The sequence below is a fragment of the Bombus vosnesenskii genome, unplaced genomic scaffold (assembly GCF_011952255.1).
Source record: "Bombus vosnesenskii isolate JDL3184/JDL3185 unplaced genomic scaffold, Bvos_JDL3184-5_v1.1 scf7180000013370, whole genome shotgun sequence".
NCBI lineage: Eukaryota > Metazoa > Arthropoda > Insecta > Hymenoptera > Apidae > Bombus > Bombus vosnesenskii.
In genome coordinates, this window is record NW_022883003.1 from 146,599 (window position 1) to 170,560 (window position 23,962).

General features: G+C 41.3%; 3 protein-coding genes across 12 annotated transcripts in view; 2 read left to right on the forward strand and 1 right to left on the reverse strand.

Annotated features, from left to right (window-relative positions):
* Positions 1-15: 15 nt before the first annotated feature.
* On the reverse strand, positions 16-2,539 carry LOC117237435 (nuclear pore complex protein DDB_G0274915-like). Of its 3 annotated transcripts, XM_033501400.1 has the most exons (6): positions 2,357-2,538; positions 2,226-2,271; positions 1,979-2,150; positions 1,813-1,899; positions 1,513-1,747; positions 16-1,410 (listed from the first exon to the last, which is right to left on the reverse strand). In XM_033501400.1, the coding sequence occupies exons 1-6, from the start codon at positions 2,433-2,435 to the stop codon at positions 251-253; spliced, it is 1,779 nt and encodes a 592-aa protein (XP_033357291.1). In that variant the 5' UTR covers positions 2,436-2,538; the 3' UTR covers positions 16-250. The 3 variants fall into 3 exon arrangements, with proteins under 3 accessions (XP_033357291.1, XP_033357290.1, XP_033357292.1); XM_033501399.1 differs by having other exon boundaries at positions 16-1,747; positions 2,357-2,539; XM_033501401.1 differs by having other exon boundaries at positions 16-1,747; positions 1,979-2,074; positions 2,357-2,450.
* A 762-nt stretch (positions 2,540-3,301) lies between these two features.
* On the forward strand, positions 3,302-4,966 carry LOC117237436 (actin-related protein 2/3 complex subunit 4). The gene is made up of 4 exons (XM_033501402.1): positions 3,302-3,512; positions 3,787-4,113; positions 4,193-4,363; positions 4,435-4,966. Exons 1-4 carry the CDS (start codon positions 3,510-3,512, stop codon positions 4,438-4,440), a joined length of 507 nt encoding a protein of 168 aa, XP_033357293.1. The 5' UTR covers positions 3,302-3,509; the 3' UTR covers positions 4,441-4,966.
* Positions 4,967-9,176: 4,210 nt separating this feature from the next.
* Positions 9,177-23,962, forward strand: part of LOC117237353 (nuclear factor 1 X-type-like) — a 64,587-nt gene continuing 49,801 nt past the window's right edge. For 6 of the 8 annotated variants that reach the window (XM_033501200.1, XM_033501202.1, XM_033501203.1 and 3 more), the window contains exons 1-2: positions 9,177-9,337; positions 19,619-19,774. In XM_033501200.1, coding sequence (XP_033357091.1) covers positions 9,257-9,337; positions 19,619-19,774 — 237 coding nt within the window. In that variant the 5' untranslated portion in view covers positions 9,177-9,256. Of the gene's footprint in view, positions 9,338-14,774; positions 15,317-17,247; positions 17,717-19,618; positions 19,775-23,962 lie in introns of those variants that run through there. The other 2 variants (XM_033501204.1, XM_033501205.1) reach the window with 2 other exon arrangements.

Genomic DNA, 23,962 nt, shown 5'->3' on the forward strand with positions numbered 1-23,962 from the left:
TAACTTGTACCAACGCAAATTTTGCATCTTATTGTATATTTTGTTACAATTTGAAAACGTTGTCAAGTTTATTTCACATTAGTTCGTTAAAAGAGGATTTCATCGAATTTTATATAAAAATTGACACACTGTTGGTAAATATATATTATTTATTACTACAATCTTGTGATTTATCTCAATTATAAAGGAATAATATAGGAAACCAGTATCACACAGCGTATATTCCTAGCTAAACCACTTTCACGCTGCATTATCTAATGTCTTTGGTAGGCGGCTTCAGCGGAATCTTTCCAAAAATAAATTTCTCCGCCATGTACATGTTCTTCTCGTCGTCTGTTAGTTGATTGTCTAACGAATAAATATTGTCGTCAATAACGATTGCCGTCAGCGTTACTCCGAATGTCGATTTTCCAAACGGTTCGTGCGTAGACGTAGCAGTACTAGAAGTTTGATTTCGTGCAAAAGTATCAAATGGAGAAGTAATTTGTTGTTGCTGGGGTGTAAACGAATTTGTGGTTGTAGCTGTAGATGTAACGCTCGTAGGACTAAATGGTGAGCTCGTTATATCGCTAAATATCGTCGATGTGAAAGGAGAAGTGGTGGTACTAGGTGTACCAAAAGTAACTCCGGTATTTGTAGTACCAAATGGTGTGCTAGAGGAAGTAGCTGTAGTAGCAAAAGTTTCACCCGCAGTTTCCGTAGCCATCCCAAACGTAGGCTTCGAGAAGGCTACCGTACTACTGGTTTCAAATTGCGAGGTTGCGGTAGCGAAAGGACTCGTAGTTGTTGAAGGTGTTGCGCTAAATGGCGAAGCACTGGAAGTGGCCATAGAGGGTGTGGTACCCTGAGCATTTCCAAATAGATTTACGGAAGATGTAGAAGTGGTAACGCCAAAAGCGGTTGTAGGCTGTGCCGAACTGAAGGCAGGTGTTGTGGTACTGGACCCGCCAAAAATACTACCAGAATTTCCAAATGCTGGTTTCTCGCCAAATATCGAACTGGGATTGTTACCAAAAGTTGCTGAAGCACCAAATACTGGTGCTCCCCCAAATGCAGGTGTTTCAGACTGCGAGAATATGCCTGAACTGAAGGTTCCGGTAGACGGAGTCGATCCAAAGATGGAGTTAGTTGTCTGTAAATTTGAAGAGCCGCCAAATGGATTAGCAGTAGAAGTTTTAGCTCCGGCAAATACAGAAGCGTTAGATTGAGAAGAAGTTCCACTGAATAAAGAGGGAGAAGATGTTGCTCCGCTATTGAATACTGATATGGGCGCCTGGGACGTTTCATGCCTGGCGAAAACATTGTTCACTGGATTGCTGGTTCCAAATATGCTAGGCTGCCCGAAAACGGGTTGGGAAGCTCCACCGCCAAAAATCGAGCCAGACGATCCAAAAGTCTGCGTGTTTTGTCCTGCATTAAATGTAGAAGTGTTTGTAATCCCACCAAATACAGTATTAGTGCTGGTACCACCACCAAACACTCCTAAATTACTGCCAAAAGTTGGTGTACTACCAAATACAGAATTTGAAGTTGTAGGTGTTCTCCCAAAGATTGATGTATTGCTGGTGGGCGGGAAACCACCGCTGAATGGATTGCTCTGAGTTCCAAATGTCTTGTTTCCAAATACATTGGAGGATGGAGTACTGCTTGGAAGTCCAAGTTGAGGAGTTGCAAAAGCAAAACTAGAGGATTTCCCAGATGTATTATCATTCCTGGCATTCTTGTGTCCTGTACCTAGAATCTCTTTCTAGAAAATAAAAATATTTTAAATTACATTTATAACGACCAATATCAACTTTCTATGATGCATACAAGCTTAGTTAGTGTTTCGCGGGTAGGATTCTTGAAAGCTTCTCTTTTTGCCTTCATATCTGTACACAGTTGTTGGAAATGTAATTTCTGAAAGAAATATAAAAACATAGATATATTGAAAGAATTCATAACTTTATAACAAACAGAAATTATTATGTATACTAACTGCCTGATCTACCATCCCATTATTTTGAGCTTGGTACATCTCCCATCGAACTTCTTCCGGAGACAAATCTTCCATGCCAGGAATACACGGTTTGTCCTTAAATGGTGCAAAACATGATAGTAACCATTGTCTTCCTCTTTCTGCATTGAGCATTTCTTTTGCAACCAACACCCTTGATTTACGATAAAAATTAAATTAATTCCATACTTTGTTGGCATTCTTTGTTGAATAATTTTATAATACTTACGCAATATATTCATCCTCATTGTAAGAGTCAACTTTGTTATTACCTCCTATAGAACGAACGATGTTTAAAATGTTTAAACATCAAAGAGAGAAAAATATAATTTTCTGTACTATATAAACTTTATATCTTACCAAAAGTATTTATATGTTCGAATTGACAATATTGTCCAAATCGACAATTTCCTTGTCGATAGTATTTACAAACAACCATCTTGCATGTGGTTCAATCCATTTAATCTTATTGTGTATTCCTTGTCATATCGATAATTCTATTCACTTATGCACGCACACAAATCTAATGTAGGTCCTGTGATCTACACTAGAGGACGTGATTATTTCGATTCAACCTGCGAACTTAGATTCTGATTTTATAAAACCTAGCTTTCTACATGATACAGGTTTATCAATCTTCGGAGACAAATATTCAAATGTAAAACGTTAATTTCTATAATTCTGGTTTATTTTTTATAATTTAAAGTATTTATCTTTTAAATATAGTAACTTTTATAGTGGACCACGTGGTTGATCAGTTACAATTAGTTCTGGTTACAATCAGTTAGAGCTTTACAATATCCTAAACTTTTATGATATTGATATCCTAACAGAAGAGTAATATACATTACATCTGTAATAAAAAGTTAGAAATATTTGAAAGAGCAATTTAAGCGAATGATAATTTTGCTTGATTAGTGATAAGAATATCATTTGATTCTTCATATTGAATAGAATTTAGCAATAGCAGGTAATAGTCATCAGTTAACGCATCTAATTACGCATATTATAGGAATGCAGACGTATGCGCAAAAATATCACGATGATTCATCGTACATTTAATTAAATTTGTTGATACGATCTGCATTTGTTTCAGTAAGAATTCGTAAATTTAAAATACATAAGAAAATATAAAAATGTAGTCATTCTGTCGTTAGAGCGTACATTAGAAAGAGAATTAGCACATCTCCAATTGAAAGAAACAGAATTTTGAAATTTGGATTTGTAGAAATGTGAACTAAATAAAATTGCTAGGAAATCATAGACATCTAGCGGCAGCAGATGAAACTATTAGCGATAGGAGGATGCCCCTCCCTAAGGAGATGGCCCCCCCAGCGTATCTCACCGCCTGCCACCATTGTTACGTCCGGATTTTAGATTTCGGTATCTGTGATGAGACAATTTCATAGTTTTATAAGAATGTATTTGTAATTTACAAGTGATAGCATTTATTGTTTTCTAAAGTCTACGTTGGAGGTGTCGTTATTAGCTGCGGTATAGCCGTAGTCGGATAATGGTAAGAGCTATTTCTTAATGTCCGAGAAATAGGTTATATAGTAACTTGTGCCTATCGAAATGATAAAATTCTTTATCAGTCAAGCCGGATGCCTTCGTATCTAATTTCTGTTTACTGTTTGATATATTTTTTCTCGACCGTTACTAACTTAAATAACAAATATAATTTTATATTGAGCAACGACATAAACTTATATTTCGTGTATGTGTTAGCTATGACTTTTGAGTTTTTTAATAACTTTACAAATTACTTACCGTTGATACGTTTGTTACAGTCAGGAACGCTAAAACCTTACCTGGCAGCAGTGAGGAGAACACTTACTGCTGCTATGTGTTTAGAGAACTTCTCCTCTCAAATAGTTGAGAAACATAATAAACCTGAAGTTGAAGTACGAGCTAGTAAAGAACTTCTTCTGACACCTATATTAATAAGCAGAAATGACAAGGAGAAAGTATTGATCGAATCAAGTATAAACAGTATGAGAATAAGCATTGCTGTAAAACAGGCTGATGATCTAGAAAAGCTACTATGTCATAACTTCACAAGATTTATGACAATGAGGGCAGAACACTTTATTATCCTCAGGAGAAAGCCAATAGAGGTAAATATTATTATATATGTCAAACATTAATAACACAAGAAACAAATAATCAATGTTTGTAATATTTATTATTCTATAGGGTTATGATATTAGTTTTTTAATTACAAACATCCATGTAGAGCAAATGTACAAACACAAGATCGTAGACTTTGTGATTTATTTCATGGAAGAAATTGACAGAGAGATCAGTGAGATGAAATTGTCAATGAATGCAAGAGCTCGCATTTGTGCAGAAGAATTTCTAAAAAGGGTCAGTATCTATGGATATAATAGATGGAAAGATATGTATGAGAATTATCAAAATATTGCTTTTGATTTCAGTTTTAATTTTACGGACACGACGTGTTACCAACATAGCAATAATCACAAACGCCAGGTCACTAAAAGTAATAGTGCCCATAAATCAATCTGGTTAATACATAGCCAGAGGATATTTTAACGGATTAATATCTTAAATTGACTCCAAACGCTCCTTAATCCAGACACGCCAATCCCTACTATCGTCCGTTCTCGAAAACAAATTCATTTGAATATGAATATACATTTATCGACTAATCACTGTCATCTCCAGCTCTGTGTGTAACGAATAACAAGTCTGATGTACATGTAAGTACCTTAACGGTATTAAATTCTGCACGCGCAGTCCGCGAACGATAACTCCGAGCATACTTGCGATCGTGCGTTTCTTTCTCCCAAAAAGAGGGAAGTTGAAACACTTAATGGTGGTGTATGAGTAAAGCGTGCAATTCTTTTTTGCATTTATAAAATTCTATTTATCTTACGAAACACTGTATCCATATGATTTAATACTAATGTAAATACAAATAAACGAGAAGAATCGTAAGGCCGTAAATCGTCCCGTACCTCCAGCATCCAGAAGATTAAGCCCTCCTAGTGTATAATGTTATTTAAATAATAGTAATAATAATATATGTATTATTATGTAGTAATGTAATTGTAAAAAAGAAATATTATTTAGTAATAAGTTTGTATTTATGAAATTCTAAGAGTATAGTATCGATTTTCAGTTTTGATATTTTAAGTACTAACACATATAAGTTTGATTTTCGGAAATAGTATCAGATATTAGATTACTTATTTGCTATTCATCGCTAATTATTTCGCAACAACTGTGTTGACCTATAGGTTTTATATTTCTAAATTTACATATAGACAATATAGAAAATATTTAATATTTATGTTATTAATCACATTTTACGTCAAAGATATTTATTAGTTAAATTTCTAAAGTTTTTGATACTTCTAAAGACGAATTTGTTAAGCTAAACTATATAACAATTTAAGTCTCTTTAATTTTAAAACTTATCGTCAGAAGATTGTACCGTTTTCCGAAAAGCGCCTTGCAGACTGCAACACGTTGAGCAAGGAACGAGGGCCCCTTTGAACTGTGGAATCCATCACGTTCGCGGCGGCTCCTCTTTCTACGGGGAAGGGTGCCCCGATGGAGCTCAGTCGCTCGCCGATACCATTCACCAGTAGCAGTTCGCGAGTTTTCCGGCCACCAACCGGCGATCTCCTCGCGCGGTTCGATCGCGCTTCTTCCTTCGCCACGCGACGGTAAAAGTGACGTCGTTTCTGGACGTAACAATTGACGGTTAACAATTGACACAAACTTTCATAAAATCTGCATCACTAGTGATCAGCGAGTATCTTCGATAAGATTAATATAAAATGAAGAATAATAAATAAGATGCGTCATTTGTCTTCTAATGTTATCGACATCAAACGATTATCGTCGAGTTGAACGAAGAATATTTTAGAAAAGAAAGATCATAGAGAAATCGAATTCGGAGAATCGAAAAATGGAGAAAAATAAAGTTTTCCCGCGTGAAGAATCGTAAAAAGTAGATGGACGATCTTGCAGCCAGCCAAAAGCTAAAACGATCTCCGCAAAAGCTGGTGAACGAGAGGCCAGCCTCCGAATCCTCCTGTAGTCAGACGAAAGTTTTAAGCCGTGTCGTCTCACGACTAGTTACGAACTTTTCCTCTGCGTTAGGCGAGGGTAGTTTTAAGGGGGCACGTAATCTCGTTTCGCTTTGGCCGCGATTTTGAGATTACCGCGTTCCAGCCGTCGCTATTTTTGAGGTGAGGCGCGGGTGGAAGATTGTTGACAAACTTCCGTATCGCGTGGGGGCGTCGTTTCTGCCTCTATATGGTGTAACCGGGGTATTAGTTAACGTTGATCCCCTCGAAACACCCTCCGTTCTCCATGTTGATCACGGAGAAAGGGGAGGAGCTATGGCTAGAGGAGACCTTCGAGTCCCACAGCGCTAATTCCTAACGAGCGCCCAAAAATACACAGCGCGGAGAGACGGAGAGAAAGAGAGGACTGGCTGCATAGAGGTGGCTGTAGATAGCTGGCAAAGAAGAGTGCCGAGGAAGAGGCAGGTAGAAGCGAAAACGAGCCGGATAAATAGAGGCTTACGAATTACGGGTCTTCTGAGCTTCTCCTACTTGTTCATCCTTCGCTTCCCCCTACTCTGTCTTTTCTTCTCTTTCTCACTTCCCCTCTCTCCTTCTCTCTTTCGATTCAATCTTGTTTCTTTCGTTTTTTCGTTTCGATCTCTGTTAAATTACGCGATTTAATTAATCTATTAACGATTGAGATGAAAAATAGTAGGTAAACGTTGTGTGAACGCAACATTTTATCAAGACAGATAGACTGGCGACCTAAGAAAGATCTCCACGGCAGAAAGAAAAATCGTTTATCATATCAAAATTATAAAATTTACAGGGATGAAAGAATATTAGATTATTCTTTAGAATTCATTTTCGTAGCTACAATGTTCGAAAACAGAATTTAATAGACTAAGATAACTGAAAAAATATTGCAAATGGAATGTCACGTTAACGAAACATTGATCTTTAAAGGATTAAAACTTGTTTCTCTATGATTATTTGCTGATATATGTATGAGTTGAAATTGTGAGGTTTGGTGGTCTGACTGGATAGGCTCATTCTACTTGACGATGTTTAATTACTTTCTTCGGTAAATATTCCTAGCTACTTCGGCAAGTTTGCTCTAATCTGAGTTTGATTAAATGTAGTTCCGTGCTAGAGTTGCTCTGGTTTCTCCCATATATATCTCTATTTTTTTCGTGAATGTAATTCGTATTTGTTCTACAGTAGATTACTTAACAGCATAGACTTATTTTACGTAACTTCAGTTATTTTATTTCGCCAAATATTCTGTCATAGATATCGTCATGAACTAAATGAACTTTTTCTACTTAACTATTTTCTCAAAAAAATACGCAAATATTCGGGTTTATTTTTTTGTCCCCCAAGTCTACCACTTCCGGTTTCCCTCCTTCAATTTGTCGTCTCCCTTTCTATTTATCAGCTCGCGCTCTAATTCTTCTTCTTTTACTACCACTCTCCCCTTGTTTATCCGACACCCTCTTCTCCCTTCCTTACACGAAATCAGCTGTTCCCTCTCCTTCTCGCGATATCTTCCTCCCTCTTCCCTCTCTGTGAGATCGGGTGGGATGGGGTGTGTGATGTCGATCTCTCCTCTCTGTTGGATCACCAACTCTCCTCTTTGTTTTTCGTGGTGGCCTCTCCCCACTTACTCGCAGCGTGCGGACTCGTCTAGGCGTCCTCGCGGCGCGTCGCGGCGCGCTCCCGGCGAGCTTGCGCTCGAGCCGTAACTTTTTACGCCGACGCCGACGCCGACGCAGCGCCGGTGACTCGGAGTCGGCGTAGTCTGGGACCTGGCGTCCTCCCGATCGGGAACGGGAACCTACAGGGAGCCGAGGAAGAGAGAGAGGAGCGTCCGTATTCGTGCACCTCGACGTCATCCTCTTCGTCGTCATCCTCTCGCACGTCGTGTCTCGTAGTTCCTCTCGTCTCTTCTTCGACGCTTTTATTCGCAAGAAAAAACCAAACAGAAAACGTGTCAAATCAAGAAAACGATATATACGAATCGAGTAAGAGACAAAATCGAAGATAAAGGTGGACTACGAGAAAAAGATTCGGGTAATCGTTCAACCCCTTCGAAGCGAAGAGTAAAAGAGAAGAAACGGGAGGGAGAATAGAGAGGAGGAGAGACGAATAGACGGTCCGTAAGGGTTAGCCGGCCTGTTCGCGACGGAAGGGAGAGAGCGTCGCGAGAGAGGGAGAGACTGCAAGCAGAGGGAGCAGGGTAGGGCGACGAAGAAGAGGTGGGGAGGTTGCGAGAGGGGTAAACGGAGGAAAGAAACGAGGAGAGAAAGAGAGAGTATTATACCGAACTGAAACGAATAGAGAAAGATATACATAGAAGGTTGGGTGGGTGGAGGGAACCGGAGCAAAGGGGGTAGAGAGGGATAGAAGGACAGCGAGAGAGAGCAAACGAGCGAGCCCCGTGTCTTGCGTGCCACGAGAGAATACAGAGAGGGCCTAAAGTCGAGAGTTAGGAGTTGTGGCTCGTGGTTAGATAGGATGCGTGTGCCTGGGTGCGGTGTTCCACCACCACCCGACAGCCGACGGTTCAGTAACAACAGCCAGATAACCAACGACACTAACTGCAACGACTGCGACAACAACAACAACAACAACAATATCATTATCATCATCAATATCAACAACAATCACAACTACAACGACACTGTGAACAAGATCGGTTCATTATCCGCGCAAAGGGACGACATCGAGTACGACACAAGTAATAGCGCGGTCGCGCGCGGCCAACAGAAGAAAACACCTGGTGGTTGCCTCGAGCACCACGGTGCCGGCTGTCTAACGGCGGAGACGGCTCGACCGACACCACTTCCGCCACAGAAACCCAGAGAAAGACCGTTCACCGAGTTCACTGGTATCTGGACCATCTCAAAGAATAGCGGTTCGCGATTCGACCTTTTGAAGATCTCGCAAGACTTGATTTCTTTGAAGAATCCCGTTGTCTTCCGGCCTAGTTGGAACGTAGTCGAGGTGTAGTCGAGACAGCGGAAAGCTGGTCCAGACCACGTACTTTCCGTGGACGCGGAGCGGCTGGCCGACCAGCTGGAGCACCAGCGTCCCACGGCGGCGATCGTCGGCGTCGCGCGGCGTCGGGACGACGCTACTGGCGAGCACAGGCTCGCTAGAGGAGCGCGCTGCGAGCCGGCTTCAGCCTGTACCACAGCCGACGTCCCAGCTACTCATGTTCATCCCGGACACACTGAGGAGCTGCATGGTGGAACCGGATGTCTCGACTTACCTGCAGGCCCCTTCCGTAGGACAGGTGCCTTCAAAAATATCTTCAATATACATACATATCTCGTTTGTCGCGTCTGTTTACCGGATCGGAGATTAGTAAACAGAGTGCTCCTTTAGAAAGTTTTACGAGCTTTCCTTTGGCTTAGTTGTGCTTTCTATTCGGTTGACGATTGATAGGATGCTCGGGGATGTGCCTGACGCGCTGTGCCACGCTCATGCTTTTATTTGATTAAGTTGAATGTGCCATGCTTTCACGCTTCCCAATACCGCGTTCTTTGGTGAGACCGTGTCCGATATTCCCGTGAGTGATTTTGGTGGAGTTTTGTTTTGAATGAGCGAATAGTCGTAGCAATGTTTGAAAGTCACGATCTCGTGTTCAGAACGAAGGATTGTTCTTTCGAATTATTTGTCGTTTCTCCGATTTCCTTGTTCCTCTTCGATAGGAAAATACTAGTTTGCAATGTTCATTAATTCTTAATAATCTCCGTCTTATCTATAAGGGAGCTCTGTTTTAGACAGTATCGAAGGTTATTTCAGCTTCCTCTCGTTTTCGTCGGCGAGGGACGAGAATTAGAAGAAAGGGTTGAAAGACGGGAGAACACGTGCAACTCGCGTGCACCAGCGTCGAGTTCCTTCTCCCGATCGTTCGCGGACAGACGTAAACACGAGTGTTTTGCTTGGAGAGTTCGCGATTACGGTGGTTTTCGCAGAAATTCGTTGTGTTTGTGATTCACTCGTCGAACAAGTGCATCGTGAACCTGCGTTTCGTCGAATAGATCGGATATTGTCCTCCATCGAGCGGAGAAAAACGTGACGAATGATCTGTCTGACACGAGCTATCTGAAAATTACGTAATCGTTCTTCGCTATCTCGAGAACTCAAAGTTTAACTCTGTTACATTCTTTCGGCCCTTTTTGCCCTAATCGCGTTTGTCCGTCGTTAAAGAGGTTTTAAGTTCAAGGAGGATACAGAGGTATCGTTGCCGATACCTGTGATTTATCGTTTCGATTTTACGTCAAAGTTTTTCTTACAGGAAAGTTAAAGGTTCTTCTGTTCGTTAAAACAGGAGCAAAGTTAGGACATGGAAGTCAGAAAGATGGAAGAAGTGCAGGAGCTAGAAAAGAAATTGCCGTGGAATAGGTTTAATCGATAGGGTGAGGTTCGTAACGGTCGTAATAAGGGTAGAAATTGCTTAGATGCAACGCGATGCGAAGCGTCGCGACGCGTAAATAGCTTTCGCGCGTATAAACACATAGTGGATCGTGTGGCGCACACGCGATCCATATTCGTGCCTGTCATATCCTGATCGTCGTTCGGTTTCGTTCTCGATGTCTCTTCTCGTCAGCTGATTTTCAGCAATGCGGCTTTCGTTTTCGTGGTGCGCGAAACGTTGTAATTATGTAAGAAAACGCCTATTTATACCCGATAATCACGGTTCTTACGTAACGCGACCACGGCTCCGCGTCACATGCTCTCTATGTCCACTGTGATTTTTTATATTTAGATTGCATTTGCTTTTATCCATTTACGTCGTGCCGTAGTTGTATAGTTTGCCCTTCGAGTTTGATCTCGCTCTTCTTTCTTAGCGACGGTAGGGAATGATCTCCTGGATGCTCAGAGTTTTCCATTTATTATTCGTTTTATGTTTTGGGAGAATGAATTTATGTTCAGCTCGCTAGGGAACATTATGTTTTATTTAGAAGTTTATGGGGATGCTTTTTAAGTAATGTTTGGTTGAAGAGCGGTGGAACATAGAATTCTTAACCTTTAGGTCTCCAATTACATTATCTTTGTTTTTTTTTATCGCAACTTTTTCAGATATTTGAAAAGTATCGAAATGAAACAATACATATTATTATGATACATATATTTTTTAAAATGTCGTAGTTTTTAAAATGAACGTCGAAAGACATAGAGGAAAATCTACGCATTTCTATGTTCGCCTAGAATTAGTGAAACCTCTTAAACATCTATTTCTCAATCACTCAATCGCTAATAGTTTGACCAGAGAGTTTGATAGAGAGTTTGCAAACCCTTTTGCGGTGACAATGGAAATCTCGTAGCTCACTTTGGCGGTGAAATGTCGCGTGGATATAACTGGAGAAGGTTCGTTGTCCGCGTGCTCGTCTCCAGCAAACTTAGAACGGTCATTAGTGTGACAAACACGATATTTACTTTGGGTGGTGTGCGGCTTGATACGTTGCATCGTGTGTATCACCCTTGCGAATCACAGAGGAAATCTAGGCGGAAATCGCTTGTCACGTGACGAACACGTTTCTGAGTATCTTGATTTAGTGGAAATCATTCAATAAATGGAGTTGCTCGAAAGCCAAGTCAATCAATTCCAATCTTTTAATATCAGTATTAAATTAACATTTAATTTTTCAGTGATCTATCCAGAGATCTATCTGAATATCACATGGAGCGATACTCTTAAATTTCTTCGTTAGAATGTGAGGATTATTATCTGGTTACATCGGAGCAACGAATTCCGAAGGAATGATCTGTTTTATTTTTTGCTAGCTTTCTTCTTCTTATACGGTAATTTGTTTAGGCGTTCTTGCTTCGAAATACAAAAAGATTCGGAAAAAGGGATCGGTATAACTTTTCCTAAACTACCAAATATCGTCCACAAAATATCGAAATCCATCTCGAATAAACCTTTCGCTTAAAAGCTTATCCGCATCACCGAACGCTCTGACTATTAGACGAAACCATCCTAACCCACTTCAAAATCTAGGAATTCTCTACAACCACCTCAACCGTAGCACCTGTGAAAATCCAACTTGTTCAACAACCTCAAAAGCCAAGGATTTTCCCATCCGACAACAGTCGCTTCCTCTGATCAAAGGGTTGCCCTCTTTCCGTTTTACTACCAGCTCTCAGGCAATCCGTCTTATCTCGCGCAAATATCGGCTACTCGTTGCAAACGGCAGTTTCCAGTATCAGGAATCGCGAAAGCGAGTCAGAGTCCATGCATAACGCGTGTCTTCTTATCTGCTTGCGAGAAAAAGAGGAAAGAGGAGAAGAGCTAGAGCGTACACTGCCGTTCATAAGTATTCGACCAAACTGAGATCGATTTTATATTTTGAAAGTTTCTTCATCTTAGTATCGGAATATGAGCGTGTGTTAATCTTCAATTTTTCAAAAATCAAATAATCGATATTGACCATGTCGATCGGTTTAGCTATTGGGTGCTTCGAAACATTCGTAATTTAATGATTATGGATGATAATATCGCCGTAGTGCGATTATAATCTATAGTTGCCTAACAAAAGTAAGTAAGTGTCCAGAAACTTTTGAACGGTGGTGTAGAGGAAGGAGGAAGTCTATCTTACGTACAGACGAGGAGTTTGGCTATCGATCGCCACCCTCTGCACGTCTTTTTCCTCTCAACCCTGCTCTTTTACTGGTCCTCCCGGTTACAAGCCACGCGGCCCGGCGACAACATGCACCTACCAACGTGAAACGTCCGTTGGTTTTTTACTGCGGACCTTTAACTCCTTCTGACAAGAACTGCGTCCTTGTATTTCAAGGGAGTCGTTTCAGAGGGGTAGTTGCACGCATTTCTTCGAGTGCGTTTGATCGTTTAATCCCTAAGGGTGCGGAGGTTGCTAAAGTTTTTGCGTTAGGTTATGGAAAGTTTTGAATATAGTTTCGTGAATAAAGGATTTATCGTGGTTTTTGGAATTATAAACCTGATCTAGTTTCTCTTGTTTGTAAATTTAGATAGAAGTATTGGTCGTAGTATTAGGATGTTAATGGTTTCGAGGATGGCAAGTTAGTTAGGATTATTTTTTGTATTAGGTTGACCCAAAAGTTTCTTCCGTTTTATAAGAAAATAATAGATGCATTTTGTTCAAATAGAACAAAATTGATCATACATAATTTAATAAAATAATATAAAACAAAAGATGTGCATCTATTATTTCCTTAGAAAGCGAAAGAAACGTTTGGGACGATCTAATATATTTTGTTAGAGGGTGAGATAAGATATAGAACAAGATATAGCGATTGTGTCATGACTTGTTTAATTCTTTGATATTTCTTTCATACTTATCGTTAAAAAAGAATCTTACAAGTTAATTTTTCGTTCATCATTTATCGCCCTTCTAAGAAATTCGTGAAAATTCAAATGGATTAATTTTTAGGGGATTTACACGATATCCAAAGTATTTTGTTCGTTTTTATCTGTTTTTGGTATCTTCTGATTCGGCAGTCGGTGCACGCCTTTCGGAAGAGTTAGAGAAAAATTTTCGCGGAATCGGGCTTCTCGGTGCGCCTACTATTTTTAGCGCTTCCAAAAATCAGTTCCATTGTTTTTTCGCGGGTTTATTGACGCGGAAAGCGGCGGCGGCTAGGACAGGAAGCTCTGCGGGGAATTGGAACGTGGCAAGAATCAATTTTGCCCGGCCTTCTTCCTCGAGTTTCACGCAATTTGCCCATCGTCCCGCGGGACGTCCCTTGTTAGACACTAGCGCCTGCTGTCGCAGTGTAAATTTCTATCCTCGCCGATCGAACATAGACATTTCCCTCGTAAATTACCATTAAAACCCTTTCTTTTTTACTACGAAACGAATACCTTCAATTTTTTCCACGAATTTCTCTGAGTATCTTGAATTTCATAGACAACAGTCAGACGTGCAAATATTATTATTACCATTTTATTTCGAAATGTCAAGTTGAAATCTTCAATTGCGCTCCTCGATGCTTTGCCTTATAATACGGAATCGTATCCGTGGATCGAAGATCTGCGGACTACTGAACCCAATATACGTACGATATTTGCTTCGGATATAAAATTAACTTTTTTGCATCTACAGACGAGAGCGTTAGAATTATACAATACGAATGTGCTAAAATTTCCCTGCTATTTTATGACTCGTCTCTCTAATTAGAGTAACATTCTACTTAATTCTAAACATATATTTCGTAGGATAACCATGGCTGCGACAGAGTTAACACTAAATAAAAAAAAAATAAATCGTGGAAAATAGAATCTCGAGTCTAGTTCGATGTAGGATCGCAAAGGGCGAAAACCCTTTAAAAAGTCGAGAAAAGGAGGACCATAGCTTCGACCCAGCAAAGTGGCAAAAGGATCGCGATAGAAAGACAGGAAGAGAGTTGTATATGTGTGTGTGTGAGAGAGAGAGAGAGAGAGAGAGAGAGAGCAAGAGATGCAAAGCGTGGAAGAGGGGCGTCGGGGGGATGGGAAACTCGGTAGGCGGAGGGGATCTAAGGGGAAGAGCCGAAGTGTAGCACAGAACGGCGGGAGGAGTGTGGAGGCTGAGGAGGGGTGGGGAGGGAGGGGAAGTTGCGTCGGTTCGAGGGCAAATCTAGTAAGCTAGGACAGAGGCTATTAATAACTGTTTGGGGTGCCGTACCTGGCCGCCGCGCGGTGCCTTCGGCGCGCGTCTAGATACGCGCGTCTCGACGACCGGCGTCTCAGTGTCGTCGCGACGACCGACGTCGTACCCGTCGTTCCGGCGTCGACGGTCCTTTCTACGTCTCTCCCTCGCACGGTGAATCCGCGATCAACCGCAATCCGTGCTCCGACGTTTCTCGTTTCGTTTCTCTACGTTCGCGCGCGTTCTCGTTCTCTGCCTCGCCATTTTTGTTCTCCGTTCACGGCGAATCGTGTTCCGTAAATCGTTCTCGCATTGGCTCTATCGATCTCGATCGTGGAATTACGATCGAACGGTTTTCGTGGATTCGAGAAGGGTACATCAGTGAAGCGACGGTGGTTTGATAGGCAACCGGAGTGGATCAGTGTCGTTCGGTATCGACTCGATATATTTAAACGATCGGTCATCACGGTGATAGAAGCGCGTCGGTGATCAACTCCAGACTGATTGGCTCCTTGGAGGAGGATCAGCTGATCTCGTGGTCGTTAGAAAGCAGCGTGTCGATCGTCGGGTGAATCGTTTCTAGCGAGAATCTTTGATTCTATGCGCGGGGTGATTGGCTTGTCGGTTTCTCAAAGTGGTCCGAACGCGTAGTTCTTGTAAGTATTTGAGAGATTACTCGGGCGTCGGTGGCTTTCAAGCATTTGGAATGTTTTCGTGATAGAGAACCGATCTCCATGTTGGGCCTCGATCGTGGTTAATTGGTTGAGTTTATAGGCACTACAGCGCAACGGTGCAATGACATAACTGGTTGTTCAATTTCGAAACCTTCAATCGTGACTTTTTTATGTTCTTAATATTAGGCATCGGAATTTGATTTTATTTTTCAATTAACTTTTATGGGATAGCGGTCTGTTTGTTTTTTTCATTCTGTCTCTTCGATAGGTGTTATTCGTATAGGAATCCTGGTGTCCTTTTTTTAATGGAAGCGAGAATGACTGCTTATATTTTTCGACGTTGGCGTGGCCAAAGATCGTAGAAGAAACGTATTCCACGTCGATGCGTCGTGATAAACAAGCGCAGACGCGCAGAATCCGCGTCGATTTATTACCGACAACTACGCACCAAAACTCGCCATACAAATAGAAGTTTCCCGCGACACGTGCGCTCGCTCAGATCCCTCTTCACCCTTCGGAACCCGGTTTCTTGGATCCATTTCGCGTTATAGAAGTCCAGACACCGCGTGCGATGCATCTTTATTTAACTTTATTTTCATCATCTTCGGTAGAATATATTTCACGGATTGTTCTAGGCATTTCTAAACCTTCACACTTGCTCTAATAAATTACCACCAATTAGTTCGTAGTTTATCATTTTACGTCATCGATCGATCATCCCCTAAACGAAGCGTTGATCGATCATTCCTTAATTACTTAGAGTAATACTTTCATCGAGGTTAGAAGTTTTTACATATCTAGACGAATATAAATTTGTTAATAACATTTAACTGCAAATATATTATTTATTAATTGCTGATTAATTCAGAAATGCAAAATGATTTTAAATCTTATGATTAATGATATCGTTGTTTCAATTCAATATCATCGTTTTAAGCTGAATAATCCCCTAAATACTTTATTAGCTATTCCACAAACTGCAAAGTTTTTACTTTCTTTCACAATCTAAAAATTTTTTCAGATCGATCGAAAGGATCGTTTCACTGAGAAAGATATTCGACATCGAAATGTTGGATCCTCGGCGTTCGTTCTCGCGAGATGTATCCGTGCGGTTCATCAACCCCCGAGAAACCCGGGCAAATCGCACGTTGACGTCCCCTTCGCCCGCGTCCTTGCCCTCCCCCGGTCTTTTCCGCGATGACGACGCGTACAGCGTCACCGTGCGCCTCCTTAATGTCTTTGATTTTCGTTCGCGTTCCGAAAATAACGACGTGTCTTATAGATAGACGCGAGGGCGCGCGGACAGGCGAGATTCGGTGACAAAGCGGGCTTGCGCCGCGAAAATCTTCCTCTGTTCTTCCACGGGTTACATATTCCGATTTTTCTTCCAGTTTTCGGTACAAAACTTATGGATCGAAGGAAATTTTATTTGAGAAGGAAGTAGGTAACCTCGGGAATTTAAGTATCCGAGGATAGCATCTTGCAAAGGAGAGAAACGTAAAAACAACATATTGCGAGTTTCGAGTTACTTCGTATGATATGATTTGTGCAATGAAACTTGTTAGAATTAAGCGTTTTGTTTAGCTATGAAATTGGCCTACAGGAGAGATACACTGCTTGAAACAACTGGAGGATCGTTTTCAGGTCTTCAAGTCGTTTCTTATTTCTGTACTTACTTTATTTTTAATAATTCTCCGTCTTTATTCGGCCGGCGGGTGTAATAGAACCGGTTCATACTACCTTTTGTTTCTGATGAATTCCGATTCGATTCTTGTTCCGATTGTTTTGGGCAGTGTAAATGAAAAATACAAAGAATCGTTAGCCACGATCGAATTCCCTTATTAATCGCCACCGATCGTCCCGAATTCGAGACCGATCAAACCACCGCAAAACCATGGTCCGTTTTCCCGCAGCAGAAACCCATTGGAAGATTGAAGCTTCTCCCGCTAGACATCGTCTCCCTCGAGGAAGCCAATAAATCCTCGAGAGAACGCAGACAACGAAGGAGAAACCCTTTACTTCTCTGCTTGCTCGAGCATGCTAACGAGACGCAACCAGGAAGAGACCTCCTCAAGATAGTTGGAAAAAAAAATCTTGCGAGAAGAACATCCACCAAATAAGTTCAAAGACAGAAAGAAATAAAGAGATTGAAATTGACCATAAGGTCGGTTCGTTGATCCCAGGTGAAAGGAGGAGGAGAAGAAAGTCGTCGGAGAGGTGGTGCAGATGAGGCCACGATCAATCTGCGACAGGGTGGCGGAGGAGTATTACGAGCCTGACGGTTGTTATTGCGAAAATCGGTGCTTCTGACAGCCGGACTGCAGGAGGGACAGACAGACGGTAGTGTGCCACAGCAGCCGCAGTGCTTGCGAATACTCGATGGTTCGTGTCGTTTGACGCTTGTTCCAAAGGCCAGCCTCGTGTTCTTCCTCGTCCCTTCGCCTTTCCTCTGACGTATCGCATCGTCGCGTAGTTTCGATTCTGCGGTTTCGTATCCTTTATCGGTGAGCTGCGATAGCACGGACGATAGCTCGAGATAAACTGTAGCGTGTTCTTTTCGATTTATGCTTGTGCCTTCCTCTTCCCCTCGCCTCTTTTCATCGGATTAGACTTCTGAATCAGAGCATAGCAATGGTAGGTTAATTTTACGAAAGTTCCGAAGTATGACCGAGATTTCTTACGATCGTTGATCGTTTTAAGAAGCCTGGAAGATAAGAATTTGAAATGAAGGATATTATCTTTATGATTCAAAATTTTACAACAAGGATTTCTTAATGGACGATTTTCAGGGTTTGTCAAAGGGCAGATTGACAAACTCGATTTTTTGTTAATTCATAGAGATGATCAATGTGATCGTGGAATGACTCATATTTCGAAAAAATTACTAAATTTATTTTCGATATGTTACTAAAATATACAGACGGAAGTATTGTCTTGTTAATGTTCAGTAAATAATGCACGTAAAACTATTTATCACGTTTCTTTTACGTAATGACAGACTGGTTATACATAGATCATATCTTATCTGTAAAATTTCAACTATCCCATCTCAATCTTAAATTACATCTTCCCCTATGTTACACTCCAACAATTTTTCAACCACACGTCATTAGCGTACCACTCAATCAATATGCAAATTCCTATCGTTCAATAAGACCCTTTCTCGTGCGCAAGAATATGTCTAAAGAGTAGAAGATGAGATTGCCGGTACGCGATATTGTTCTGCCGACAAATATTCCATCGAGCAAGGTTTTCATCTCGGCGGAAAAGTCGTCGCAAATTCATCTCTCTAGAACGATGTTTACATCCTCTTGAAGCGTGAATCGCGGGATTCTATACGAGAAATCGCATTTGCCTGACAAAGGCAAACGCCGTCGATCTCTCGACCAATAATCGATCTCCCTCTTTTCCCGGTTCTCCCTGTCGCCCCGTCAACCGGAAACGAAGGTTCGGCCGTGTCTTCATTCCGGAACAGTTCGAAGTGCAGATAAGGGCCAGGTTTCCTCAGGATGTCCGCGACTTTTTCCTCTCTCTTATCTTTCGTTGGAATAAGAATTCGAACAATTTGTCTACTTCAGCTTTTTCACTGAAAGTTTTTATTTTCCAAATCTTCGCTGCATGGTAGTTTCGTCGGATCGGGTTCTGAGTATTAAACGGATAGGATATTTAGGAATTATTTATAAATTACGAGACTGAACTTTTGAGACCACTGTGAATCGAATCGAATTGCATGAAAGCTAGTTCAAAAATTTGCACTATCCTTGCACGATTATATGCAAATAATAAGCTTATAAACCATTTTATCCGAGAACGAGAGGACACCTTTTTTACGAGACTAATCCCTATGATCCACTCTAACTTAGCTTCCAACCATACGGATATTCGTTTCTCAACAATTCTACAAGAAAATAAAAACAAAAAGAAAAAAAGAAAAAGAAAAATACTTAAAAAGAATACAATTGCAAATCGGACATCCACCACTATTGCTGTTACTATTCTTTAAATCCACCAAGAGTCCTAAGGAATAGAGCTTCGAATAATCGCGCGCCTAAACAGAATTTGAACGACCAATCAGCTATTTTCCCAGTGGTGTTTTCGTTCGAATTCGATTGCACGACGCTTTCGTCGTCTTTTTCGAGTGAAGCGCGCACAGAGTAAACATCGACGGTGGCTCGTGTTTCCTTTGGGCTCGAAGGGGTTTCGAGGATAACCCTCGTTCTCGACGGACGGAATTCGACCGGACAAACGCGTCGCTAATCAATTTGTGACCGTTTCTGCCTGCAGGATGAGTTCCATCCATTCATTGAGGCCCTCCTACCATTCGTAAAGTCTTTCTCGTACACGTGGTTCAACCTACAAGCTGCCAAGAGGCGTTACTACAAGAAACACGAGAAACGGATGAGTCTCGAAGAGGAACGTCAGTGCAAGGAGGAGCTCCAGGTGAGTGATTTCTTCGATATTTTTTTTCTTTCTTTCTTTTCGTAAATAGAGACGAGACGTCGAACACGATGTTAGCACACGGATAGATTTGTCAATGTCGAATTTTAGATTTCTAAATCTGCTAGCTTCGTATATTAGCAAACTGCTATAGCACTGCACACTTGATCGATGTTTTTCACTTTATAAGCATTGACATATTTTCTAAAAAAGTGCGGAAACTAGGATAAGATTTATTTCACAATATACCGTTAACAATGTGTTGTTAAGGTAGTAAATTATGCGAGAAATGTTTTATATCGTTTTGAAACGGTTCACGTGTTTACACATATATGTATACAGAATGGGCTGTGTGTTTACCTATAGGATGTTTTAGTCGAATAATTTTGTACGTTATATCTAGTATCATACTAAAGCAATAAGCTTGTACACGTAAAAATTGGTAAAGGGAAGACGCGAGAGACGAGAAATTATGGTCGCTTTAACCTGACGAGGCGTCAAATTAAGGCGTTTAATTTCGAAGCGTTTAAGTTGGCTAGTTTGAAGCGTAGGAGGAAAATTCAGGTATTAAACGTGGGAGTCGTGGATGAAAACGATACACAAAGGTGCACACGCCATAACGAATCGATATGCCAGGTCGAATCGCGATAAAAGTTCCAGCGAGGCTCTTCGTCGGCGAATGCCAGCGGACGTTTGCACGAAACCGAGCTAGTCGTCGACACGGAGGTGTGCTACGGCCTGCTAATTTCATGGTTAAGAATAAAAATAATGAGGTTTCGGCCTATTTCTGGCGCAGAAGCGTCCTCGTGACGCGCGCTATCGCTCAGCCTCAAAGCCAGTAGCTCTCAATCGTCCTGCGTCTCGTCTCGGAAACCTCTTTATTAATAGAACGATTTAGCGCGGGACCAGGGACATTAACGAGGCATAGCGTGAATCACGAAACGCTTCGTTGCTTATTTAATTTTTGGGAAGTTGTCGTTGCTAGATTTTTCTCTGCAACGTCGAATGTTCGAATATTTAAGCTTTTGCATTCTGGAATTTAACTATCTACTGGCATCGGTGAATCGCAAGTTTGGATTTGGCTATTTCGCCTTAAACGAAACGACATACAAATTCGTTGTGTTTATTTTATCGAGTTAGGGAATTGATATTCGAACGAGACTAGCATCTTGCCTCATCGTCGGTTTACCAGTAAAATCGTGGCAAAGCCTAACAAATAATATGTTTACTCTATTCGACGCACAAGTACCTCACGAATTTCCCGATCCATCGCTTCTCAACTGAGGCTAATATTTTGTTTCGCCACTGGTTGACTAGTAAGATACCAATAAAATCCTTGGTCGCATCTACGGGAATGCCCAGATAATCCCAAAAGGTAACGTTCAGGCCGATCGACCTCGACTCTGTCGAACAAAAGTTCAATTAGGGGGGCAGAAAATAAAATAACGAACAAACAGGCAACTGAAAAAAGGAAAGCAACGCGAATAAAGAAGGAAGAGGGAGAAGGGAGGAAAAACGGAAGAGAAGTCGGTGAACCCCGGATATTGAGCGAGGTTGGCGCGTCGGCTCGGTTCGACGAGTCATTGACATTCGAATTTTCGGCCGGACCGCAATCTTTTCCCTTGGTCCTTTTTTTCTCTCCCCCGGTGGCGGCCTTCGCCACCATCCAGCCTCTCTCCCAACCCCCAACGACCGGTGCACCGCTAACATTCGGCTGGTCCTCTCTTTCTCTCGTCTATCCACCGCAATTCGTATTCTCCCTCGCGACGCCGTTCGATCAATATTTTAATTTCGCGATGCTGCGGTATTTAGCGGGACGAAAAGAACGAACGGGCCGGTGCTCGTGAAAGAAGCTATCCTATCGTAGAATGGAGGGGGGATCGATGGATCGTCGACTTCAGGGGAAATCGTCGGCCAACGACCATCTTTTTTTTTTCGCTAACTCCCTGTTTTACGACTGTATCGTACGATTGATTCGACGCGAATTAGAATCCGATACCCGATGACAGGTGAAACGGGGCGCAAATGGAGGGACAACGACGGTTTCAAGATTCTTTGATACGCGGAAATAAGCAGTCGGTTTTTTCGTTGTCGTGATCTCTACTTGTCTTTGTCTTTAATCTCTTACATTCGATATTTTGTATAGTTTCGAAGGATAGTTTCCTTTCTCCTTTACAAAGTCCTAAAAATTGTCAGTCAATGTATGTATTTAGGTTTGAGTATCTAGGTACTACTACGCGATTTTTTTAGTTTCGTCCTTCCTTCGAACAAGCTAATTTTCCAAGTCACGAATAGGACTTCGATGGAATGGCGATTGGCATGATACAAATTTTTCCCGGGGGTCGCTGCGTGGAAGTTTTTAAAAACGAAAGTGCCTCGGAGCCGTAGGCGCGCGCGGGTCGCGTTGAATTTTACATGAAGTACATTTAATCTGCGTCGCACGAAGCCCTGCAGGCTCGGCCGAGCCCTGTACCATTATATAGACGGGCTTTATGAAATTGTGACCGAGCGTAGAACAGGGCCCTATTCGCAGAACCCATAATCGACGATATCTGTTTGCGAGTCTGCTCGTTTCTCCTTTGCCATTTTAATTAACTTTTGTCAACGATCTTTCTTCTTCAATTCGAATTTATCGTTGGTTAGGGTTTCTAAATCTTGTTTGGCTTTCGGTTACTTTTTATCGAAACATTTTACATATATGTTTTCGAATATCTTACTTCATTCTTTGTAGTGCCACGTGACTTGGAAGTTATTCGTATACAGATTGTAGATATTTATGCAATTCTGGGATATTTGAAAGCGTTAAAGTACACAGAATGCACATAATATGCAAAAGTGTGATATCCAAAGTATAGCACTCTTCACGATATTTGGTAAATAAGATTTTCTGCTTAGGTTTCATTTGTTCACTTACGGTTATAAAAAGTTCGAATTCGCATAAATATCAACAGCCTACTCGTGTATATTTTACTATTTTATTTTATCACTGCATCGTTGTGTCGGCATCCCTCCAAGAAACATTATCTGGCGTTAGGTTCAGATTAGATTTAGGTCACATTCAAACTTTGAAAAGCAATAGCAAGTTACTACTGTTCGCTGTTGGAAAGGATGGAGGACTAAAAAGAAGATTGGGAGTTGGTTCGAACTCGCGTTTGATTCATCCATTTTCGTATCGTTTTCCCGAACGAACGAATCGATCTCGGTAATCGGGCGACAACACATTCGTCGACCTGAAATTTTCGAGCTGGTAGAAAGCCGCTCGACACACAGGCCACGTACGCAGATGCTTTCCAGAAAGAGCCGGGAAAAAAAGCGATACACATTTCATGGCGTTCGCGGATAAAAAGCGACGACGTGCATGACTCGTTGACATGCGACACTCGTCCCCGCGGAAAATTGGAATGGACGTTTCCAGAGAAGAGAGACCTCCTCTCTCTCTCACCCGCCCCCCCCTCTCTCTCTCTCTCGTATACTCTTCTCTTTTCTAATCGCGATCTTTGAAAGCGGACCGATTCGAACAGGAACATGTTCCACTCTCGGACACTTTCTCTGAGTCTACATATTTCTCGCCATTTACATACATACTTTACGCCATTTGTAATCGTTGAATAAATTGGAACTTCCGAGGTTGTGTCACTAAACCTAGAGTTATTTTTCCGAATCGGTTGAGGCGATCGCGAAAAAATAAAGAAACTTTTACTTCAATACGATGACTATATATCCGTTATACTTCAATCTAAGTATTGCAGCTGCCAGAGCAAAATAACTTTGGTATCTTGGGACCTTGCAGGTCTCTGTAACATTCCCTCCTCCCTTCTTTAACATTTCTGGGCAAAGTGGTTTTCGATAAAGATTGAGAATTTTCAAGTATCTGTTTATTAAGAAATTTCGACTTGAAAATTTTATACGGTTTGATGGAGAATTCATTCTTCACGGTTCATTCTTCGTATCCCACTATCACTGTTATATTTCTCGCACCATTTTCATCGATAAAGAGAATAGTTAAGAGACAATTGTCAATGTATAAATAAATTCTTTGCAACAAAATCCTTGCTATCTGGAAAAGTGCCGCTATAAGAGTATACCGTAATCATTGACAATCGTATCGTAAAAACTTCGGTAACGCGAAGGATTGAATTGGTTAAATCCGTAGTTTGAAGTTCATTTAAAGTTTGGCTGCGGTCTAATCAA

What these genes read in the sequence shown, in the direction of transcription:
- LOC117237435 (XM_033501399.1), bottom strand. Translation starts at nt 2,435, where the DNA reads ATGGTTGTTTGTAAATACTATCGACAAGGAAATTGTCGATTTGGACAA. An exon ending in CGAACATATAAATACTTTTG is followed by an intron (nt 2,272 to 2,356) that starts GTAAGATATAAA and finishes TTCGTTCTATAG; the next exon opens with GAGGTAATAACAAAGTTGAC. An exon ending in AATGAGGATGAATATATTGC is followed by an intron (nt 2,151 to 2,225) that starts GTAAGTATTATA and finishes TCGTAAATCAAG; the next exon opens with GGTGTTGGTTGCAAAAGAAA.
- LOC117237436 (XM_033501402.1), top strand. An exon ending in TCAGGAGAAAGCCAATAGAG is followed by an intron (nt 4,114 to 4,192) that starts GTAAATATTATT and finishes ATTATTCTATAG; the next exon opens with GGTTATGATATTAGTTTTTT.